At 43.7% G+C, this 20,644-nt stretch overlaps 2 protein-coding genes across 6 annotated transcripts in view; one reads left to right on the forward strand and one right to left on the reverse strand.

Moving 5' to 3' along the window:
- The window catches only part of LOC111949556 (protein yippee-like 2), an 18,404-nt gene extending 13,009 nt beyond the window's left edge, over positions 1 to 5,395 (forward strand). For both annotated transcript variants that reach the window (XM_023966838.2, XM_023966839.2), the window contains exon 5: positions 2,019 to 5,395. In XM_023966838.2, coding sequence (XP_023822606.1) covers positions 2,019 to 2,108 — 90 coding nt within the window. In that variant the 3' untranslated portion in view covers positions 2,109 to 5,395. The remainder of the gene's footprint in view (positions 1 to 2,018) is intronic.
- Positions 5,396 to 12,605: 7,210 nt separating this feature from the next.
- Positions 12,606 to 20,644, reverse strand: part of LOC111949548 (huntingtin-interacting protein 1) — a 45,318-nt gene continuing 37,279 nt past the window's right edge. For 3 of the 4 annotated variants that reach the window (XM_023966823.1, XM_023966822.1, XM_023966825.2), the window contains 9 exons: positions 17,377 to 17,487; positions 17,155 to 17,213; positions 16,797 to 16,890; positions 16,052 to 16,152; positions 15,713 to 15,818; positions 15,380 to 15,503; positions 15,137 to 15,198; positions 14,927 to 15,064; positions 12,606 to 14,834 (listed from right to left, as the gene is read on the reverse strand). In XM_023966823.1, coding sequence (XP_023822591.1) covers positions 14,787 to 14,834; positions 14,927 to 15,064; positions 15,137 to 15,198; positions 15,380 to 15,503; positions 15,713 to 15,818; positions 16,052 to 16,152; positions 16,797 to 16,890; positions 17,155 to 17,213; positions 17,377 to 17,487 — 843 coding nt within the window. In that variant the 3' untranslated portion in view covers positions 12,606 to 14,786. The remainder of the gene's footprint in view (positions 14,835 to 14,926; positions 15,065 to 15,136; positions 15,199 to 15,379; positions 15,504 to 15,712; positions 15,819 to 16,051; positions 16,153 to 16,796; positions 16,891 to 17,154; positions 17,214 to 17,376; positions 17,488 to 20,644) is intronic. The other variant, XM_023966824.1, reaches the window with a different exon arrangement.

The following is a 20,644-nucleotide window of genomic DNA, read 5'->3' on the forward strand; positions in this document are numbered from 1 at the left end:
TTCTGCTGGGTGTTGCCTTCTACGGGCCTTCCTCCACGTCTCCTGAGACTGGCCTGTCTCCTAGTTAGCCCTCCATGCTCTGTACACTACGCTGACAGACCACAGCAAACTTTTCTTTGCCACAGCTCGCAGTGAATGTGCCATTCCGGATGAACTGCACTACCTGAGCCATTGTGTGGGTTGTAGACTCCGTCTCATGACTACCACTAGAGTGGAAAGCCACCGCCAGAAGCGTCCCCCTTTTTCCTCCAAACATAACGATGGTCATTATGGCCAAACAGTTCTATTTTTGTTTCATCAGACCAGAGGACATTTCTCCAAAAAGTAAGATCTTTGTCCCCATGTGCCATTTGCAAACCGTAGTCTGGCTTTTTATGGCGGTTTTGGAGCAGTGGCTTCTTCCTTGCTGAGGTGCCTTTCAGGTTATGTCGATTATAGGACTCGTTTTACTGTGAATATAGATACTTTTGTACCTGTTTCCTCCAGCATCGTCACAAGGTCCTTTGCTGTTGTTCTGGGATTGATTTGCACTTTTCGCACCAAAGTACGTTCATCTCTAAGAGACTAAACGCGTCTCCTTTCCAAGCGGTATGACGGCTGCGTGGTCCCATGGTGTTTATGCTTGTGTGCTATTGTTTGTACAGATGAATGTGGTACCTTCAAGCATTTGGAAATTTCTCCCAAGGATGAACCAGACATGTGGAGGTCTACAATTTTTGAGTTCTTGGCTGATTTCTTTTGATTTTCCCACGATGTCAAGCGAAGAGGCACTGAGTTTGAAGGTAGGCCTGAGTTTGAAGGTACACCTCCAATTGACTCAAGTGATGTCAGTTAGCCTAATCAGAAGCTTCTAAAGCCATGACATCATTTACTGGAATTTTCCAAGCTGTTTAAAGGCACAGTCAACTTAGTGTATGTAAACGTCTGACCCACTGGAATTGTGATACAGTGAATTAGAAGTGAAATAATCTGTCTGTAAACAATTGTTGGAAAAATGACTTGTGTCATGCATAAAGTAGGACTTGCTAAAACTATAGTTTGTTATCAAGAAATTTGTGGAGTAGTTGAAAAACGAGTTTTAATGACTCCAACCTAAGTGTATGTAAACTTCCAACTGTATGTATATATATATATATATATATATATACATTCAGACATTGCATTTTTGTCTGTTTATCATTGGAATGTGATACAAAACGAGGCAATGGTGTGCTTTAGGACCATGCGGATGCCTCTGAGCGATCAGGTGGGCTGTTTGGAGTGTTTTTCCAACTGGATAAAAAAAAGTTCTGTCCCCCCCACTTCTAAAACCAGTTGCTCCCCTGTGTATATATATTTTAGGAATAGATGTGGACAGCTTTATATTTGCACTGAAATATAATTGTGCCTCCATGTTCAGTGCTTAGTAAAGGTGGTATTTCTAGCAGCAGGTCAATGTGGAACACACAGCTGCTCCACATACCAGCTGTCCCGTTTATCAGCATGGCTTTATGCCCGGTAGTCACTGCCACTTCCCCCCTCAGAACACTATGTGTGTGTGGGGTGGGGGGGTTGTTATGACTCACACACATACCTCACACGTCTGTCCAGATATAACGAAACGTGGGGTGAGGCCACTCATATTCCTGACACGGTTGTTTGTACACCGTCGTCGAGTTCCAGAGACGCTTGACCGAGTGGACTTCCAGAACGTGAAACCTGATAATGTCTCTCTGCTTGAATAGGAAAGACTAAACAGGATATTGAGATGTACAGTAAAAACACATTTGATTACATTTGTAATCTGCAGTGGTCTACAGCACTCCTTGCAATGCTCCATTATATGACGTGGTTCAGTTAGGTTGGAGGTGAAATCAGAGGACAGTGTTTTCAGTGGCAATGAGTGTGAAATTTCTCATCCTGGAAAAGCCTAATCTTCTCTCCCCCTTCCCTCTCTCCCCTTTCCCTACATCTCTCCCTCCTTCTCTCTCCCCTTTCCCTCACCCTGTCTCTTCCCCCACCCTGACACTCCAATACAGGAGCATGCCTTTGAGAGCAGTCAGAAGTACAAGGAGGGCAAGTTCATCATCGAGCTGGCCCACATGATCAAGGACAATGGCTGGGACTGAAAGACGAAGCGCCGTCCGTGACTCGGTTCGGGGTTGAATGGGGGTGGATGGGAGGGAAGGGGGTGAGTGTGCGACTTTGATTTACCATGGACCTCTATCCTCCCCTCCTGATGACACACCAGCAGCCTCCAGGGTGGAGGTTGTAGGGGAGTGTGTGTGTGGCTGTAGTAGCAGCCTGACCTGCCCCTCTGGGTTCTGTGTGTGTCTGGACTGGAGGAGGATGTCATTGGGGATGGATGGACACCACCAGACACACGCACAATGGCAAGAAAACACACACACGTGCACACACACACACAAACAAACAAACAAACATGCATGTCCCAGACCAACATCCCAGCCTGATGTGTAGCTCTTCAGATGGAGAGCCAGGCCAAGGCCAGTGTTGTTGTGTTACTATCTATGTTAGGGCTGGCTGGCCTGCAGTGTGAGGAGGGACCAGGCCCTGGCAGGGTCAGTAGCCTTGGGTTAAAGAGCTGATGGGAGCTCTCGTCTGTATGTGAATGAGATGGCCTAAGATGATTATCCCCAAATCCAGCTGATCTGATCCACCAAAGGCCGTGCCAGCTGGGACAGTGATGAGGCCTCTGGGGGCTGGGTGAGGGAAGGGTTAAGGGGAGGAGGGTCAGGGAGAGGGCAGGTCCTGGATTCTAGTCCACCCTGGTTGTGAGGTTGTAGTAGCAGCTGGTTGCACAGCTGTGTGATCCACTCTAGGTTTCAGCGGCAGCAGTTGTTGTTGTGAGAGTCAGGAAGATAGGGAGTGTGAAGGATTTAAGTCTAAACTCTGAGAAGAATCTGCTCAGTCAGTGTTTCGGCATTCTCCATCATCCGTAGATGCCTGAAATCATGTCTTGCGATGTTTGGATCCTTCATGTGTTATGTCTGATGTAAGTCAGGATACATCTACCATCACCACTTTGGATTAAATTGAACATCTTTGACTTTTGAAGCTCTGACTTGAACAGGCTTGGAGATTGGTTCTAGTGTTTTGGCCACTGAAGCAGTTAGGATGTGGAGGCCTTTAGGAGATGCTCTTATGACATTCTGAAAGGTTGATGTTCTGAAGCTTTCTTTCAGTCTGGGATGACCATAGCAGTTCATAGATTGTTACACACACTAATTTACTACCTGGCCCTCACTTAAAACACTGAACAGCAAAGCTGTACAGTAGACCTGTGGATTTTCTGAACAGAAGCCAACTAAGCAACACAACTAATCAAACTAATCTCCATGGTATCCACGGCAACTGACTGGCAGTCGAGACTTCCAATCAGAGGCTGTAGCACAACCAAAGAACCCACCCATCTACCATAAATTGACCAAACACATATATATATATATAAAATGTTTTTTGCTTGGGTCAAAATGTTGCCAACTGTGGGGTTGAGAATTGTTGTTAAAAGCCAAGGTTATGGATAGCCTTTCTCTTTTTGTGATATAATGCATTATGTTTTTGTAAATGATAGATCTTAATATACAGTGCCTTCGGGAAAGTATTCAGACCCCTTGACTTTTTCCATGTTTTGTTAGGTTCCAGCCTTATTCTAAAATGGATTACATTGATGGGGGGGGGGTAAGGACAATCTACACACAATATCCCATAATGACGAAGCAAAAACGGGTTTAGACATTTTTGCTAATTTATTTAAAATWAAAAAATGAAATTTTACATAAGTATTCAGACCCTTTACTCAGTACTTTGTTGAAGCACCTTTTGGCAGGGATTACATCCTCGAGTCTCCTTGGGTATGACGCTACAAGCTTGGTACACATGTATTTGGGGAGTTAATCTCATTATTCTCTGCAGATCTTTCAAGCTCTGTCAGGTTAGATGGGGAGCGTTGCTACACAGCTATTTCCAGGTCTCTCCAGAGATGTTCGATCAGGTTTAATTCCAGGCTCTGGCTGGGCCACTCAAGGACATTCAGAGACTCGCCCTGAAGCCACTCCTGCGTTGTCTTGGCTGTGTGCTTAGGGTCGTTGTCCTGTTGGATGGTGAACCTTAGCCCCAGTCTGAGGTCCTGAGCACTCTGGAGCAGGTTTTCATCAAGGATCTCTCTGTACTTTGCTCCGTTCAGCTTTGCCTCGACCCTAACTAGTCTCCCAGTCTCTGCCGCTGAAAAACATGGCCACAGCACGATTCTGCCACCACCATGCTTCACCGTAGGGATTGTGCCAGGTTTCATCGGACCAGAGAATCTTGTTTCTCATGGTTTGAGAATCTTTAGGTGCCTTTTGGCAAACTCCAAGCGGGCTGTCATGTGCCTTTTACTGAGGAGTGGCTTCCATCTGGCCACTCTACCATAAAGGCCTGATTGGTGGAGTGCTGCAGAGATGGTGGTCCTTCTGGAAAGTTCTCCCATATCCACAGAAGAACTCTAGAGCTCTGTCTGTGACTATCGTGTTCTTGGTCACCTCCCTGACCCAGGCCCTTCTCCCCCGATTGCTCAGTTCGTCTGGGGAGCCAGCTCTAGGAAGAGTCTCGGTGGTTCCAAACTTCTTCCATTTTTAAGAATGATGGAGGCACTGTGTTCTTGGGGACCTTCAATGCTGCAGAAATGTTTTGGTACCCTCGACACAATCCTGTCTCTGAGCTCTATGGACAATTCCTTYGACCTCATGGCTTGGTTTTTATTCTGACATGCACTGTCAATTGTGGGACCTTATACTGTATATAGACAGGTGTGTGCATTTCCAAATCATGTCCAATCAATTGAATTTACCACAGGTGGAGTCCAATCAAGTTGTAGAAACAGCTCAAGGATTATCAATGGAAACAGGATGCACATGAGCTCAATTTCGAGTCTCATAGCAAAGGGTCTGAATACTTATTTATATAAGCTATTTCTGTTTTGTATTTTTTGATAAATTAGCAAAACCCTAACCTTTTTTTGCTTTGTCATTATGGGGTATTGTGTGTAGATTGCTGAGGATTTTTACAAATGTAATCAATTTTAGAATAAGGCTGTAATGTAACAAAATGTGGAAAAAGTCAAGGGGTCTGAATACTATCCGAAGGCACTGCATACATATATTATAATTTATGTAAATCTGACTGTGTTACTAAATGTAAATAGTAATATGTAATGTCTCTTATCTATGATCGTCATATGATTTGGATTCTTGCCATGCTTTCTCTGGTATAGCCCTTGTCGGTTGAACGATATTTACTACTTTTTTACTCTTTGAAAATGTTTCCATTTTAGTGTCTTTTGTAAAAGGAGGAGATATAGGAGTGACAATATCATTGGAACTTGGTCAATTAAAGCATCACCTTGATACCTGTATTGGATGTGTTCTGCGTGCTATGTTGGTCTTTTATATACCACCATATGGTATCAAGTATCAGGGTCCATGTTCCTTCTCTATAGAACAGAATATGATAGTGACATAGAATATGTCACTAAGGACAGATCAGAGCTATATATATATATATATATACACTGCTCAACAAAATAAAGGGAACACTAAAATAACACATCCTAGATCTGAATGAATGAAATATTCTTATTAAATACTTTTTCTTTACATAGTTGAATGTGCTGACAACAAATCACACAAAAATGATCAATGGAAATCAAATTATTCAACCCATGGAGGTCTGGATTTGGAGTCACACTCAAAATTAAAGTGGAAAACCACACTACAGACTGATCCAACCTTGATGTAACGTCCTAAAACAAGTCAAAATGAGGCGCTCAGTAGTGTGTGTGGCCTCCACGTGCCTGGTAGACCTCCCTACAACGCCTGGGCATGCTCCTGATGAGGTGGCGGATGGTCTCCTGAGGATATCCTCCCAGACCTGGACTAAGCATCTGCCAACTCCTGGGCAGTCTGTGGTGCAACGTGGCGTTGGTGGATGGAGCGAGAACTGAGTCCCAGATGTGCTCAATTGGATTCAGGTCTGGGGAACGGGAGGGCCAGTCCATAGCATCAATGCCTTCCTCTTGCAGGAACTGCTGACACACTCCAGCCACATGAGGTCTAGCATTGTTGCATTAGGAGGAACCCAGGGCCAACCGCACCAGCATATGGTCTCACAAGGGTCTGAGGATCTCATCTCGGTACCTAATGGCAGTCAGGCTACCTCTGGCGACACATGGAGGGCTGTGCGGCCCAAAGAAATGCCACCCCACACCATGACTGACCCACCGCCAAACCGGTCATGCTGGGGATGTTGCAGGGAGCAGAACGTTCTCCACAGCGTCTCCAGACTCTGTCACGTCTGTCACATGTGCTCAGTGTGAACCTGCTTTCATCTGTGAAGAGCACCAGGGCGCCAGTGGCGAATTTGCCAATCTTGGTGTTCTCTGGCAAATGCCTATGGCCTCCTCCACGTCTCCTGATGTACTGGCCTGTCTCCTGGTAGCGCCTCCATGCTCTGGAACACTACGCTGACAGACACAGCAACCTTCTTGCCACAGCTCGCATTGATGTGCCATCCTGGATGAGCTGCACTACTGAGCCACTTGTGTGGGTTGTAGACTCCGTCTCATGCTACCACTAGAGTGAAAGCACCGCCAGCATTCAAAAGTGACCAAACATCAGCCAGGAAGCATAGGAACTGAGAAGTGGTCTTGTGGTCACCCACGCAGAACCACTCCTTTATTGGGGGTGTCTTGCTAATTGCCTATAATTTCCACCTTTTGTCTATTCCATTTGCACAACAGCATGTGAAATGTATTGTCAATCAGTGTTGCTTCCTAAGTGGACAGTTTGATTTCACAGAAGTGTGATTGACTTGGAGTTACATTGTGTTGTTTAAGTGTTCCCTTTATTTTTTTGAGCAGTGTATATACATACATACATACATACATACATACAATAGCCTACATCTTGTGTATATATATTGTATATGGCTGTATATATATAGCTCTGGTCTGTCCTTAGCCTATGTCACTATCATATTCTATGCTGATACACTGAACATATACTGTACCAGTCAAAAGTTTGGACACACCTACTCATTTTAGGGTCTTTCTTTATTCTTACTATTTTCTACATTGTAGAATATTTGCGAAGACATCAAAACTATGAAGTAACACATATGGAATCATGTAGTAACTCGAAAAGTGTTAAACAAATCAAAATATATTTTATATTTGAGATTCTTCAAAGTAGCCACCCTTTGCCTTGATGACAGCTTTGCACACTCTTGGCATTATGCGTTATTTCATAGTTTTGATGTCTTCACTATTATTCTACAATGTAGAAAATAGTCAAAATAAAGAAAAACCCTTGAATGAGTAGCTGTGTCCAAACTTTTGACTGGTACTGTATATATGTATATACTTTTTTATCCAGTCGGATAAACACTCCAAACAGCCTACCCAACTGCTCGGAGGTGGCCGCATGGTCCTAAAGCACACTGTTGCCTCGTTTTGTATCACATTCCAATGATAGAACTCCAGGGGACAAAAATGCAATTTCAGAATGTGCGGGCGGAGACATGTCCCCCCATCCCCAGTGAAAGTTGCACCCCTGGTAGTAGGCAACACAGTACCTTCACGAAGGCTGAGTGATACAGTATGGCTCACATACTTTCATAACAGTTCTGGGCTAATAGCTGATGGGTGCAATTGCTGCCACAGGTTAAACTAAAGCAGCACTTGGGTGAAGCAAATGCCTTGTGCTTCCTTTCTTACTTTATTCATAGTACAAAATAACTCTATCCGTTTGTTTCACAACGCCATATTTATGGCCCATTGGTCTGAGGGTGTAAAGGCCGGGTCCAGACAGACAGACAGTGCACAACACCAGCTCCTACCACCGTGCCACAGCTCTACAAAATAGAGCCTGTGCGGTTACTAAGAGATAGGACCCAATGCAAACACAGCAACATCTGCTGCAATGATCTAAGAGCGAGGCGGACCGGCCGGGCAGCGGAGCCCCTTCTCAGCCTGGCACCAAGCCTCCCCTGGAAACCCATCCACCAGACAAGTTGGAAAGAGAGAGAGAGAGAGAGAGAGAGAGAGAGAGAGAGAGAGAGGCGAGGGAGAAGATAGTGAAAGGAGAGGGACAGCGAGGGAGAAGGGAGGGAGGAAAAGCATAGGAGAGGGAGTGAGAAAGGAGGGGATAGGTAAGAGATATACAGAAACAGACAATTTGCAGGTGTGACATCAGCCCACACACTCTCCCCTAAAATCTGTTCCCGTTCCAACTAAAACAGCATGGGTTGAGCTAAAATAATCACATTTGCTTTTGATGAGGCTAGAAGTGGTGATGTAGCCAGTACTCGAGCTGCTATAGATAAAGGTGAAGCTGCCATTGTTTTTCCACTATTTATATGTATGTACATATAAATACATTGCTGTAAAGAAACCACTACTAAAGTACACCAATAAGAAGAGACTTGCTTGGGCCAAGAAACACAAGCAATGGACATTAGACCAGTGGATATCTGTCCCTTGGTCTGATGAGTCCAAATTTTAGATTTTTGGTTAATTTGGACTCATCAGACCAAAGGACAGATATCCACTGGTCTAATATATATAAATAAATAAGACATGTCCCTCCCACTTCTAAATCCAAAGTTGTACCCCTTTCTACTACACATACTGTACCACCTGATTACAGAAAGAGGATGCACACATCTAAAGAGGTTGAATGAATGATTGGACTTGTTCATTCATATCATTGTGTGATCATCACTTCCCCCGATCATCCCGTCAATCAGCCAGTCTTCTCCGTACAGACCACAGCCGACGCAGAGGGCGAGTTAGGACTCGCTTCCTGACATTTCACTGCTCCTACTGTTTCCCTGCCCCGGCCTGAGGACAGAAACCAACCCACACACTGACTGTCTATAGCAGGGAAAGAAAACACAATGAATGTACTTTACCCTCCTACTTAATTCATTGCCTTGCTCGTTTGAGTCTTCTTTTAGCCGTACAAGGCTTCACGACAAACCCACAAGCGTCAAATCATCTTTCTGTGAACAGATTGAGAAACAACACTCAAAACGGTCCTATGCCTGTGACTAGAGCCGTAGCTAGTAACTTTCCCTCTGTTCTTCTTAAAGATGTATGGTTTTCATTGGGAGTTTATAAAAACGAACAGCAACACTGCCTCCCTACTTGTTAAAAGGGTATATTGGTGTGATGTCTCACCATAAGGAACTCGGCTAACCTCTAAAAGCTGTCCAGTGTACAGGAGGCACTCCGTCTCAGTCTGTGTTGGTGAAACATCATCGCCCCTGAGAATGCAGCATCATTTGCTGTTTTGTTTGTTTGCTTGCTTTCAAGAACCACAGCCCTTAGAGAGACAGCTCTTTATTTTATTGTCCAGTGACCTCATGTCACTTGACAGTTATTGAAGAGTCTCTTAAAAGAGATACTTCGGGATTTTGGAAATTAATCTACGTCCCCAGAGACAGATGAACTTATGGATACAATTTCTGTGTCTATGTCTGTGTCCAGTATGAAGGAAGTTACCATTGGCTCACGAAACTGCCTCTAACTATGCACAATGACTTTTGTTCAATGTGCAAGGCAAGCGAAAACAATGTAATCAAAAGACCTCCAGTGAGGCAGGCTGGGTTTGATCATAGTTTATTGTTCCTATGGCTGACACCCTTATTCACACAAACATTGAACAGTGATTACATTCACATGGCCTGGCTTCACAATAATGGCTCCTTTTTAGGGCTTTAACCCTGTAAAGGCACACAAAGACTACAGCACCTCCTGGCTCCAAGTAGAGGAAAAGGTCAACTCTACAATAAAGTCTTGTGACGCAGCTAGACAAAAATACTTTTATCTGGTCAGGTCATGTGGTCAGAAAAGAAAAACTCCTGGCCCTGATAACACTCATCCTGTAAATGAGCTAGCATGTGATGGTTAGTTAGACTCCATCTTATATTGGGATTCTGCACGTGCTGTTAAGGGCGTTGTTCTACTGTCATTGTCCAGTTTTCCTCAGTTGGATATATCGTTTTTCTCATATACCCAAAGCACTATGCAACAGAACCAGAGTCAATATCTGATAAATAAAACATGATAAAATGACCCAGAGCTTATTTACTTCAGATGACAAAAAAAAAAAAAAAAAAAGTCAAGATCAACATCTGTGATGACAGCAACTAGGGAGCTGTAGTGTCTGAATGGATGTGTTGTTTGTTTGGGGCATGGGGTCTATCCAGGCATTATGACGAGAACCTCAGTCGCAGTATAGCGAGAGAGCTCTCTCAATTTTATAGAGCCTAGCGCCTGCTCAGCTCCCAACCAACCGCAGGGAACTAAAAATAGCTCAGCCTCTCTTGGAGGCATGCATCACACCTCCCCGTCCACCTCCCCCTCCCTGCTTGTAATGGATTAGAGAGGACACAACACAACATAAACCGACAACACAAATCAGCCAAACAACAGCTGAGCAAACAGCATCCTCCACAGTGTTGTTCAAGACATTAATAATGAACAATTGAAAATGACTGTATACATTGGGTAAACTCTGGTTAATATATTTTTAAAAAGGAATACAGTCACTGTGGTGTGTGTGTCTGGTCAGATGTCGTCGCCGGGTGCTCGGGTCTGGTCTCAGGCAGGAAGAGGACACAGATCAGCCATAGCTGAGGCCTACAGTACCAGTACAGTACACAGAGGACATGTAGGGCCTGACACCTGTTCACAATGAAGAATGGTACTGCACTGCTGTCTGTATGCAGTATAGAAGTGTGTGGGAGATTGAAAAAAAACTGATTCAGGAGTTAATGCAGGTTCAAATCCAATCTAATTGTGTTTGTCACATGCGCCGAATACAACAGGCGTAGTAGACCTTACCTACAAGCCCTTAACCAACAATGCAGTTTAGAAAAATACCTAAAAGAATTATAAAAAAGTAACAAATCATTAAAGAGCAGCAGTAAAATAACAATAGCAAGGCTATATACAGGGGGTACCGGTACAGAGTCAGTGTGTGGGGCCACCAATTAGTCGAGGTAATATGTACATGTAGGTAGAGTAATTAAAGTGACTATGCATAGATAATAACCGAGAGTAGCAGCAGAGTAAAAGAGAGAGGGGGGGGGCAATGCAAATAGTCCGGGTATCCATTTGATTAGGTGTTCAGGAGTCTTATGGCTTGGGGGTAGAAGCTTTTTAGAAGCCTCTTGGACCTAGACTTGGMGCTCCGGTACCTCTTGCCGTGCGGTAGCAGAGAGAACAGTCTATGACTAGGGTGGCTGGAGTCTTTGACACTTTTTATGGCCTTCCTCTGACACCGCCTGGTGTCGAGTTCCTGGATTGGTGGAAGCTTGGCCCCAGTGTTGTACTGGGCCATACGCACTACCCTCTGTAGTTCATACTTTCCCCTCTAGATTAGAGATTGTTGTAATCTCCACATGTGTCTCAGATTATATACTTTGATTTACGCTCAATTTCCACTTTGAAATCCACAGCTGGATACTGTGGTCTATTCCATGAGGTGAAATGTTCAGAATGTTCCAGACAGAAATATAATGAATAGAGCAGACAGACACAATTACCTGTTCTACATGACAGGCAACTTCACAGAAGCCTTGTGTTACAATAAGGAGCGGTGTTCAAAGAATGAAGAAGACAAATGCTAAACGGCTGTACATAACTTTAACCAACAGTGTACTTTCTCGGGCATTGATGTTGGCAGCAATGTCTTATTAAATACAGATGTCAAGGAATTGACTTGAATCAGGTACGTTTCTTGGTATTTGTAAACAGGCCTTTAATGAGTGGAAAAGAAAGCGGGATATTGGTGCATTAGTCTACTCTCAGATCAATGGGAGACAGTTAAAAGGACCACAACTTTGTTTTTCCATGCAAGAAATCAAATCAATACTTTCCACAAAGGCTCTAGCTGAACATTGAAAGAGGATGTTCTTTCTCCAGTCCATCTTACTGTCCATAATGTATACTATAGCAGTAACAATGGTTGCGATGGATGTTAATACTGTGTAAATACTATACCCCTACTATTCAAAACTGTGCAGAATAGATTAAGTGATATGAAAGGCATGGTATGGTTTGACCCCCCCATCTACCTTTAGTCCCATTGTCTTGGCATTAAACAACGGTGTTCCGTCCACAACTAATCACGTTTATATAACAGTATTACTGTACAACTCACACAGAAGGAACTTAGTTCATCTTGCTACATTAAACAATTATTACGTTAGACAATCCACTCTTGACCGTTCCTAACAGTACAGAGCCAGACATCCATCCTACAGCTCCTGTATCAATCACTATGATTAAAATGTTTCATAATAATTCTCCAAGTGCATTACATCACATATAATCCTTAGAAAGAGTACATGAGATAACGTCCTGAAAGAGGAATGGGACGGGCTATCTGGAAATAACCCACGAGTCACTCAAGTGATTAGGAAAATGTATCATTCAAATGATTAAGGGTTTTAAACATGAAATATTCATTAACATTTCAAGGACTTTGAAAAAATGGTGGCAGCTTACCTTGATCAGTCTGCATTGAAGTGAGCAACAACAAAAAAACAAGCTTGTCATATTAAAGTTGAAATATTTAATTTTAAAAACTGAAAAAATTATACGCACATACATAGTTTTTAGTATATCATACAAAGACATTATTTAAATGTTATTTTGAGTACTGTGTGTTTCTCATCGACTACAGTGAGTGGCAGTTTGAAAGGCTGGCTGAGCTGGTTGGACTACAGACACAAACCAAAAGGGTGAGAGGTCAATAACCAGGAAGTACACGTTAAATCATTAAATACCCAGTGTCACAACTTTTTATATAAAACAACCAAAAGCAGAGCAGAATAATAAAACCTCAATGGGGCTTTAAGACACACAGGAAGACAAACTCAAAGAGCATCACACACAGAGAAAGTATACTGTGATTAAACCAGATCAGGGTCCAAATAGGATTCATACATTTTTTTGAATACTTCTTGAATTGCATTGCGTTTCATTGAGCCTAACTGGAGTGCCAGATGGGCGTGTTTTGAAGTATATTTGGGACTATTTCATTGGTTCCATTGCGCCAGGCAAGCTCAATCAAGCGCAGCTAAAGTATTTGAAAGGAAAACAAATACTGGATGAAACCCTACACTCATGGTGTACTCGACAACATACGATATCCTCATATCTTTTCATAAAGCCAGATTGAAGAGCAGTAGCGACCACTGGCAAGAGAGGTGAGGAGAATTTATGATGAGTCTCTAATGTGGTAGCTCTGCTGTGCAACACTGCCCTCTTGTGACAATGTAACATATTACACAGGTCCAGGTATACCCTCCCTGTTTCAGTCCGTTTTCTTCCATTTGGTGCCTAATGAACACAGCCCAGGTGTTATTGCTACTGTACACAGATGATGATGGAAGTTATCGGTTTCTCTGTCTAGGCTTTACAGCTACGTCGTCTGGTGAAGCTGATAAGAACCCAGCAGTGTGGGTGTGTAGGGCTGCGTTCCAATTCCCCACCTTGCTGCTTATTACTTGCTCACTCCACCAGATTCCTTACACAAGTCCATTCCTTTCAAATCAATAAGGGGGGAGTGCCTGGGAGAAAAGTAAATTATCAGACGTCAGCTTATGGGAGTCCTTTTTCCAACCACGTTACAGACACCAAGAAGCTCAGAGCCACACAGCCAATCAACGGTCCAGCATGATCAGTGTCCTGTTCAATAGGACACGGCGTAGCATACCATTTAGAAAGCGGAAACAAGCGTTTCATATTGGACACGTTCAGGTACTACCTTTTCTTCCGTGTTGTGCCTAATGAACACAACCAGGGGTTCAAAGCAGCCCCAGACCGTCACACACACACACACATACACACACCACTTCATCTCTAGCTTCAACTCCAGCAACAGTCCTCTGGCTGCTCAGACACGCTACACTTGTGCCTTTAGCAAACCTAATCCCCATTAAATGGGCCGGGGCTTTTTTTGTATCCACAGGGTAGCTGGGCGTCTAAACAGTCAACTCTAATAATAACAACAACAACAGTCATCATGGTCTTTAAAACAGGAGGCGAAAAGCCATAAGTCCGTATCCCGGTGGGCGTATAGCTTAGGTTTGGGTTAGGGATGTAAACGCTCACAGTGAGTGGAAAAAGAGGATCCAAGAGAAAAGAAAAGTGGTGAGGCAGTGGGGGAGGGAAGGGGTTAGCTCTCCCTCTAACACAGGGTACCAGTTAACAACCCCTACCACTTAGAATAACAACACAACCGTTTAGTGGGAGAAAAACACACCTGTTTTCGTTGCACTGATGAGACATGGGTAGGCAGGGGGAGGGCAAGGGGTGGGGTCTATGTGGCAATCAGTCAAGTCTCCCTCTGATGAGGGATTGGTCCTTGTGCAATGCATTCTAGGATGTCTGGTTGTGAAGAACTTGTGCTCGTGGTGGGTCGCTCCACAGTCACACTGGTGCTGCTCTGACTGGGACAATGTGAACCGTTGGAGAACTGAAATAAATACTTGGTAGAAGACAGAGGAACCATCAGCTGGTGTGGTATTTCTCAACAGTCGAGGGGGAGGGGCCAGGCAGGTAGTCAATCCATCCCTCCACTTTCCCTCCTCATCAATGTCCAATTGGAAGCAACTGGAAACAAGATCATTTTAAAAAAGCACCTTTTTTATTTGGCTTTCATAAAAGATTAAAAAATAAAGAGAAAGACCAAAGAGAGTGTATAAATGGGGCAAGAGGCAGAGCGAGAGAGAAGTTAGTCTTGTGGTTGGAGGAGAGGTGGGGAGCAGACCTCAACCTGTACCTGTGAGGAGAATAGAGGGGTATTAGACTGGGCTTCAACACAACCAATTACACACAATCGCTATTTCTGCCATAGTGCCTCTGCGTAATCACCTTGAGACACAGATACGCACCTTCGTCCTCCTTCCCCCAGCCCTCGGCCACCCCGGCCAGCTCGTAGTGCTTCTTCCTTAGCTCTCCTAGACGCTCTCGCTCCTTCTGCAGCTTTGTCTCCAGCTCTAGAACAGAAACCTGACAACACACACAAAAACACAGTTTACTTAGACCTGTAACACACACATAGCCACCCCACATTGCTCTTACCTGTGAGTCCATCTCCTGCCTCTTGATCTGAGTGAGGGTCATACTGGAGAAATCCATGGTGTCTGAAGCACACAGTCATAGGAGGGAGAGAGATGGAGAAAGGAGAGAGAGAAAAGGGAGGGACATATGAAGAGAAAGGAGGGAGAAATGAAGCATTCGCTCACAAAACATTCAGTCACAATACATCTCACGTTGATCGCTCACTGGGGAAATCCACGGGCAAGCTACTGTTAATCCGCTCACCTTTCTCCTCGATCTGGGACTTCCCGGACTTGGTGGAGGCTACAACCCCGGCAGTGGCCTGTGTGACCCCTTTGGATGCCAGCTTCAGGCGGCCCAGGTTGGCGTTATCTTTGTCTGCTTTCACCTGCCCAACAGACCAGAGAGTGGATGGGTCACCAACGGGAATGGGTCATGGGTGTGTCTTAAACACATGTGGAGATATGTTTGACACACTGAGTGATGAGAGAGATCTAACTTGGCATGTGTAGATCCGTTTGTGAGTGAGTGTCTCACGCTTGCACGCACAAAGTTTCAGTTACCACAAATCATTACATATAAGAAGTACCGTCTCACCTTGGATGCAGCCACCAGTTGTGCAGTGCTGGCTGCGATCTCATGCGAACACACCATCAGCTCTTCGTACTTGCCCTTGCCCTGCACCACCAGGTCTGCTGCATCTCTATGGGATATATTACACAGAGCATTATGGGTACTGTAGTGCATCATGCCACTAGTTCAACGGTTATAGGCTATACAGCATGGGGTGGAGTTTTTTTTTCTGGTCAGGTTATGTAGTCAGGAAAATCTTCTGGCCTAAATGAGTGTATTCCAGAATACGATGGTGTTGTGGAGAAGTAACAACACTGCTGTAATACAAGGTTAAGTTAGAAGAGAAAGGGTGATACTACTTACACCATGACTGTGGCGCCCCAGCCCACGGCTTTGGAGGCTGAGATGAGGCCTTCCGTCCAGCGAGAGTTTTTGACATAGAACTCCTTCATGGATGCTGCCCCCTGGTCRAAAAAAATATTATATTGGAATATACACTGAGTATACAAAGCATTAGGAACACCTGCTCTTTCCACGACAGACTGACCAGGTGAAAGCTATGATCCCTTATCGATGTCACTTGTTAAATCCACTTCAAATCAGTGTAGATGAAGGGGAGGAGACAGGTTAAAGGATTGTTAAGCCTTGAGACATGGATTGTGTATGTGTGCCATTCAGAGGGTGAATGGGAAAGACAAAATATGTAAGTGCCTTTGAACGGGGTATGGAAGTAGGGGCCTTTGAACGGGGTATGGATGGTAGTAGGGACCTTTGAACGGGGTATGGTAGTAGGGACCAGGCGCACCGGTTTGAGCCATAACACCTTGGAGAAGAAAAAAAAGCTTGAGGCATGGAATGCATAGTTGGAACATGTCGGCCATATCTTTAGTGTACAATATGACGTTTCCCCCTCCATGTCAAGTGATAGTGGGAGCACTGAGCAGAAGCTACATTGGCAGCAGAGAAGGCAGCAGCTACATAAAACAAAATACAGCACATGCGCATAAATCTCCATATTATTAGCCCCGGCAAGTCAGGTTCCAGAAAATCCGGAACCGTAGCCACTCCGTATATTATTATGCACATATGATAGGTTTCTGTTTCTCACTCTGCCACTCTCCACAATGTCCCTTTGCAGATCTTTGGAAGACAGCACGAGCACTTTGATGGCCTGCATCAGGTCTGTACAGGAGGCCAGGATCCTATGGGGGGCGATAGAGGACACATTCATTCAGCAGCTCCACTGTGCAACAGATCTTGATATGAAACGTTTCACTCATTTGAAAGTTGTGTGATTCTCAAAGCCAGGGTTGTGCTCATTAGGGCACGCGATGAAAACGATTTGTAAAAGGGGATGAAAAAAATGTGCGTTTCTCACTGGACACGTCCAGGTAGTCCCTCCCTGTTTCAGTCCGTTTTCTTCCATTCGGTGCCTAATGAACACAACCCAGGAGTGGGAGACTCACCTCTCGTTGACCTCCATCTTCACCCCTGTGTCGACAGCACGCGACTTGTTGAGCATGTCCTGTCAATAGGATACAATAGAGTAAATTAGACACCTTTTGGTTGGTACTACTAAAATGAAACCAGAGGATTCTTTTCACACACACATTTCTGTTTTAGTCTGGGTCTTCCTTGGTGATGGTGGTGATACACACACACACCCATACACACGTTGAGCTGGTTACCTCTATCCTGGCAGCTGCTGACTCCACGGCGGCCGATGTGGCGGCCATTTCCTGCTCCACCAGATCTCCCAGCTCCCCCTGCTGCAGCTCCAGACCCCGAGGACGCAGTTTCTACAGACCAGAGAGGGATATAAGAGAAAAAGAGAGGTGGCTTTGAATTTGTTGTTTTTAATGGTGCCCCTAGATGCTGTCAGTTTGACATTTCGGCAAAATGTTTTCAAAGATAAGGACATGGGGAGGGGGAACTGACCTAAGTTCAACTTCTACCATAAGCAGTGTTGTGACCTCCCCTCCACGGGTCACATACTTCGTTGAAAGGATAAGAGGCACTGAGACTCATCTTATCATGATGACATCGCCTGGTTTAAATGTGCACAAATAGACATTATGAGGAAGTTGAGGTTCTCAGAATGATTGCAGGGTGTGGACTTTTGGTAAATTTAGTAGACCTAGAGTACCAGTCAAAAGTTAGGACACAACTACTCATTCAAGGGTTTTTATTTTTACTCTTTTCTACATTGTAGAATAATAGTAGAGACATAAAAACTAGGAAATAACCTATGGAATCATGTAGTAACCAAAAACAAAACATATTTTATATTTGAGATTCTTCAAAGTAGCCATCCTTTGCTTTGATGACTGCTTTACACACTCTTGGCATCCTCTCAACCAGCTTCATGAGGTAATCACCTGGAATGCATTTCAATTGACAGGTGTGCCTTCTTAAAAGTTCATTTGTGGAATTTCTTTCCTTCTTAATGCGTTTGAACCAATTTGTTGTGTTGTGACAAGTTAGGGGTGGTATACAGAAGATAGCCCTATTTGGTAAAAGACCAAGTCCATATTATGCCAAGAACAGCTCAAATAAGCAAAGAGAAACAACTTTAAGACATGAAGGTCAGTCAATCCGGAAAATTTCAAGAACTCTGAAAGTGGAGTCACAAAAACCATCAAGCGCTCTCATGAGGACCACCACAGGAAAGGAAGACCCAGAGTTACCTCTGCTGCAGAGGATGAATTTATTTGAGTTACCAGCCTCAGAAATTGCAGCCCAAATAAATGCTTCACAGGGTTCAAGTAACAGACACATTGCAACAGACACATTGTTCAGAGGAGATTGCATGAATCAGGCCTTCATGGTTGAATTGTTGCAAAGAAACCACTACTAAAGCACACCAATAAGAAGAAGAGACTTGTTTGGGCCAAGAAACACGAGCAATGAACATTAGACCGGTGGAAATCTGTACTTTGGTCTGATGAGTCCAAATTTTTGGTTCCAAATGCCGTGTCTTTGTGAGAAGTAGAGTAGGTGAATGGATGATCTCTGCATGTGTGGTTCCCACCGTGAAGCTTGGAGGAGGTGTGATGGTGCTTTGCTGGTGACACTGTCTGATTTATTTAGAATTCAAGGCACACTTAACCAGCATGGCTACCACAGTATTCTGCAGCGATACGCCATATCATCTGATTTGCACTTAGTGGGACTATCATTTGTTTTTCAACAGGACAATGACCCAACACACCTCCAGGCTGTGTAAGGACTATTTGACGAAGGAGAGTGATGGAGTGCTGCATCAGATGACCTGGCCTCCACAATCACCCGACCTCAACCCAATTGAGATGGCTTTGGATGAGTTCGCTGCTTTTCCTTCACTCTGCGGTCTAACAAATGCTCAGCATATGTGGGAATTCCTTCAAGACTGTTGGAAAAACATTCCAGGTGAAGCTGGTTGAAATAATGCCAAGAGTGTACAAAGCTGTCATCAAGGCAAAAGGTGGCTACTTTGAAGAATCTAAAATCTAAAATATATTTTGATTTGTTTAACTTCTCTGGGATATGTGGGACGGTAGCACCAAATTCAAAACAACAGAAATCTCATAATTAAAATTCCTCAAACATACAAGTATTATTCACCATTTTAAATATAAACTTCTCCTTAATCCAGCCAAAGTGTCTGATTTCAAAAAGGATTTACGGCGAAAGCACACCGTGCGATTATGTTAGCTCAGTACAGCCACAGAAAAACACAGCCATTTTTCCAGCCAAAGAGAGGAGTAACAAAAAGCAGAAATAGAGTTAAAATGAATCACTAACCTTTGATGAGCTTCATCAGATGACACTCATAGGACTTCATGTTACACAATACATGTATGTTTTGTTCGGTAAAGTTCATATTTATATCCAAAAATCTGAGTTTAGGCGGGACGCTACTGTCTCACTTGGCCAAAAGCCAGAGAAAATGCAGCGCGCCAAATTCAAATAATATACTATACAAATCTAACTTTCATTAAATCACACATGAAAGATACCAAATTAAAGCTACACATGTTGTGAATCCAGCCAACATGTCTGATTTCAAATAGGCTTTTCGGCGAAAGCACACCAAACGATTATGTTAGGTCAGTACATAGCCACAGAAAAACACAGCCATTTTCCCAGCCAAAGATAGGAGTCACAAAAAGCAGAGAGAGATAAAATGAATCACTAATCTTTGATGATCTTCATCAGATGACACTCATAGGACATCATGTTACACAATACATGTATGTTTTGTTCGATAATGTGCATATTTATATCCAAGAATCTCAGTTTACATTGGCGCCATGTTCAGAAATGCCTCCAAAATATCCGGAGAAATTGCAGAGAGCCACGTCAAATAACAGAAATACTCATCATAAACTTTGATGAAAGATACATGTTTTACATAGAATTGAAGATACACTTGTTCTTAATGCAACCGCTGTGTCAGATTTCAAAAAACTTTACAGAAAAAGCAAACCATGCAATAATCTGAGACAGCGCTCAGATATAACCAACATTTCTCCGCCATGTTGGAGTCAACAGAAATACGAAATTACATCATAAATATTCCCTTACCTTTGATGATTTTCATCAGAATGCACTCCCAGGAATCCTAGTTCCACAATAAATTGTTGTTTTGTTCGATAATGTCCATTAATTATGTCCAAGTAGCTACTTTTGCTAGCACGTTTAGTACACATGTCCAAACACTCGCGCAGGTCCAGGCGAACGTCGGACGAAAACTTCCAAAAGTTATATTACAGGTGGAATAAACTTGTCAAACTAAGTAGAGAATCAATCTTCAGGATGTTGCTATCATAAATATTAAATAACGTTCCAACCGGAGAATTCCTTTGTGTCTACAGAAGTAATGGAACGCAAGGCGATATCATGTGGAATGCGCATGACCAGGAACTGGCTCTCTGCCAGACCACTGACTAAAACACCTCCCATCCGGCTCAACAT

This window comes from Salvelinus sp. IW2-2015, linkage group LG22, assembly GCF_002910315.2.
Source record: "Salvelinus sp. IW2-2015 linkage group LG22, ASM291031v2, whole genome shotgun sequence".
NCBI lineage: Eukaryota > Metazoa > Chordata > Actinopteri > Salmoniformes > Salmonidae > Salvelinus > Salvelinus sp. IW2-2015.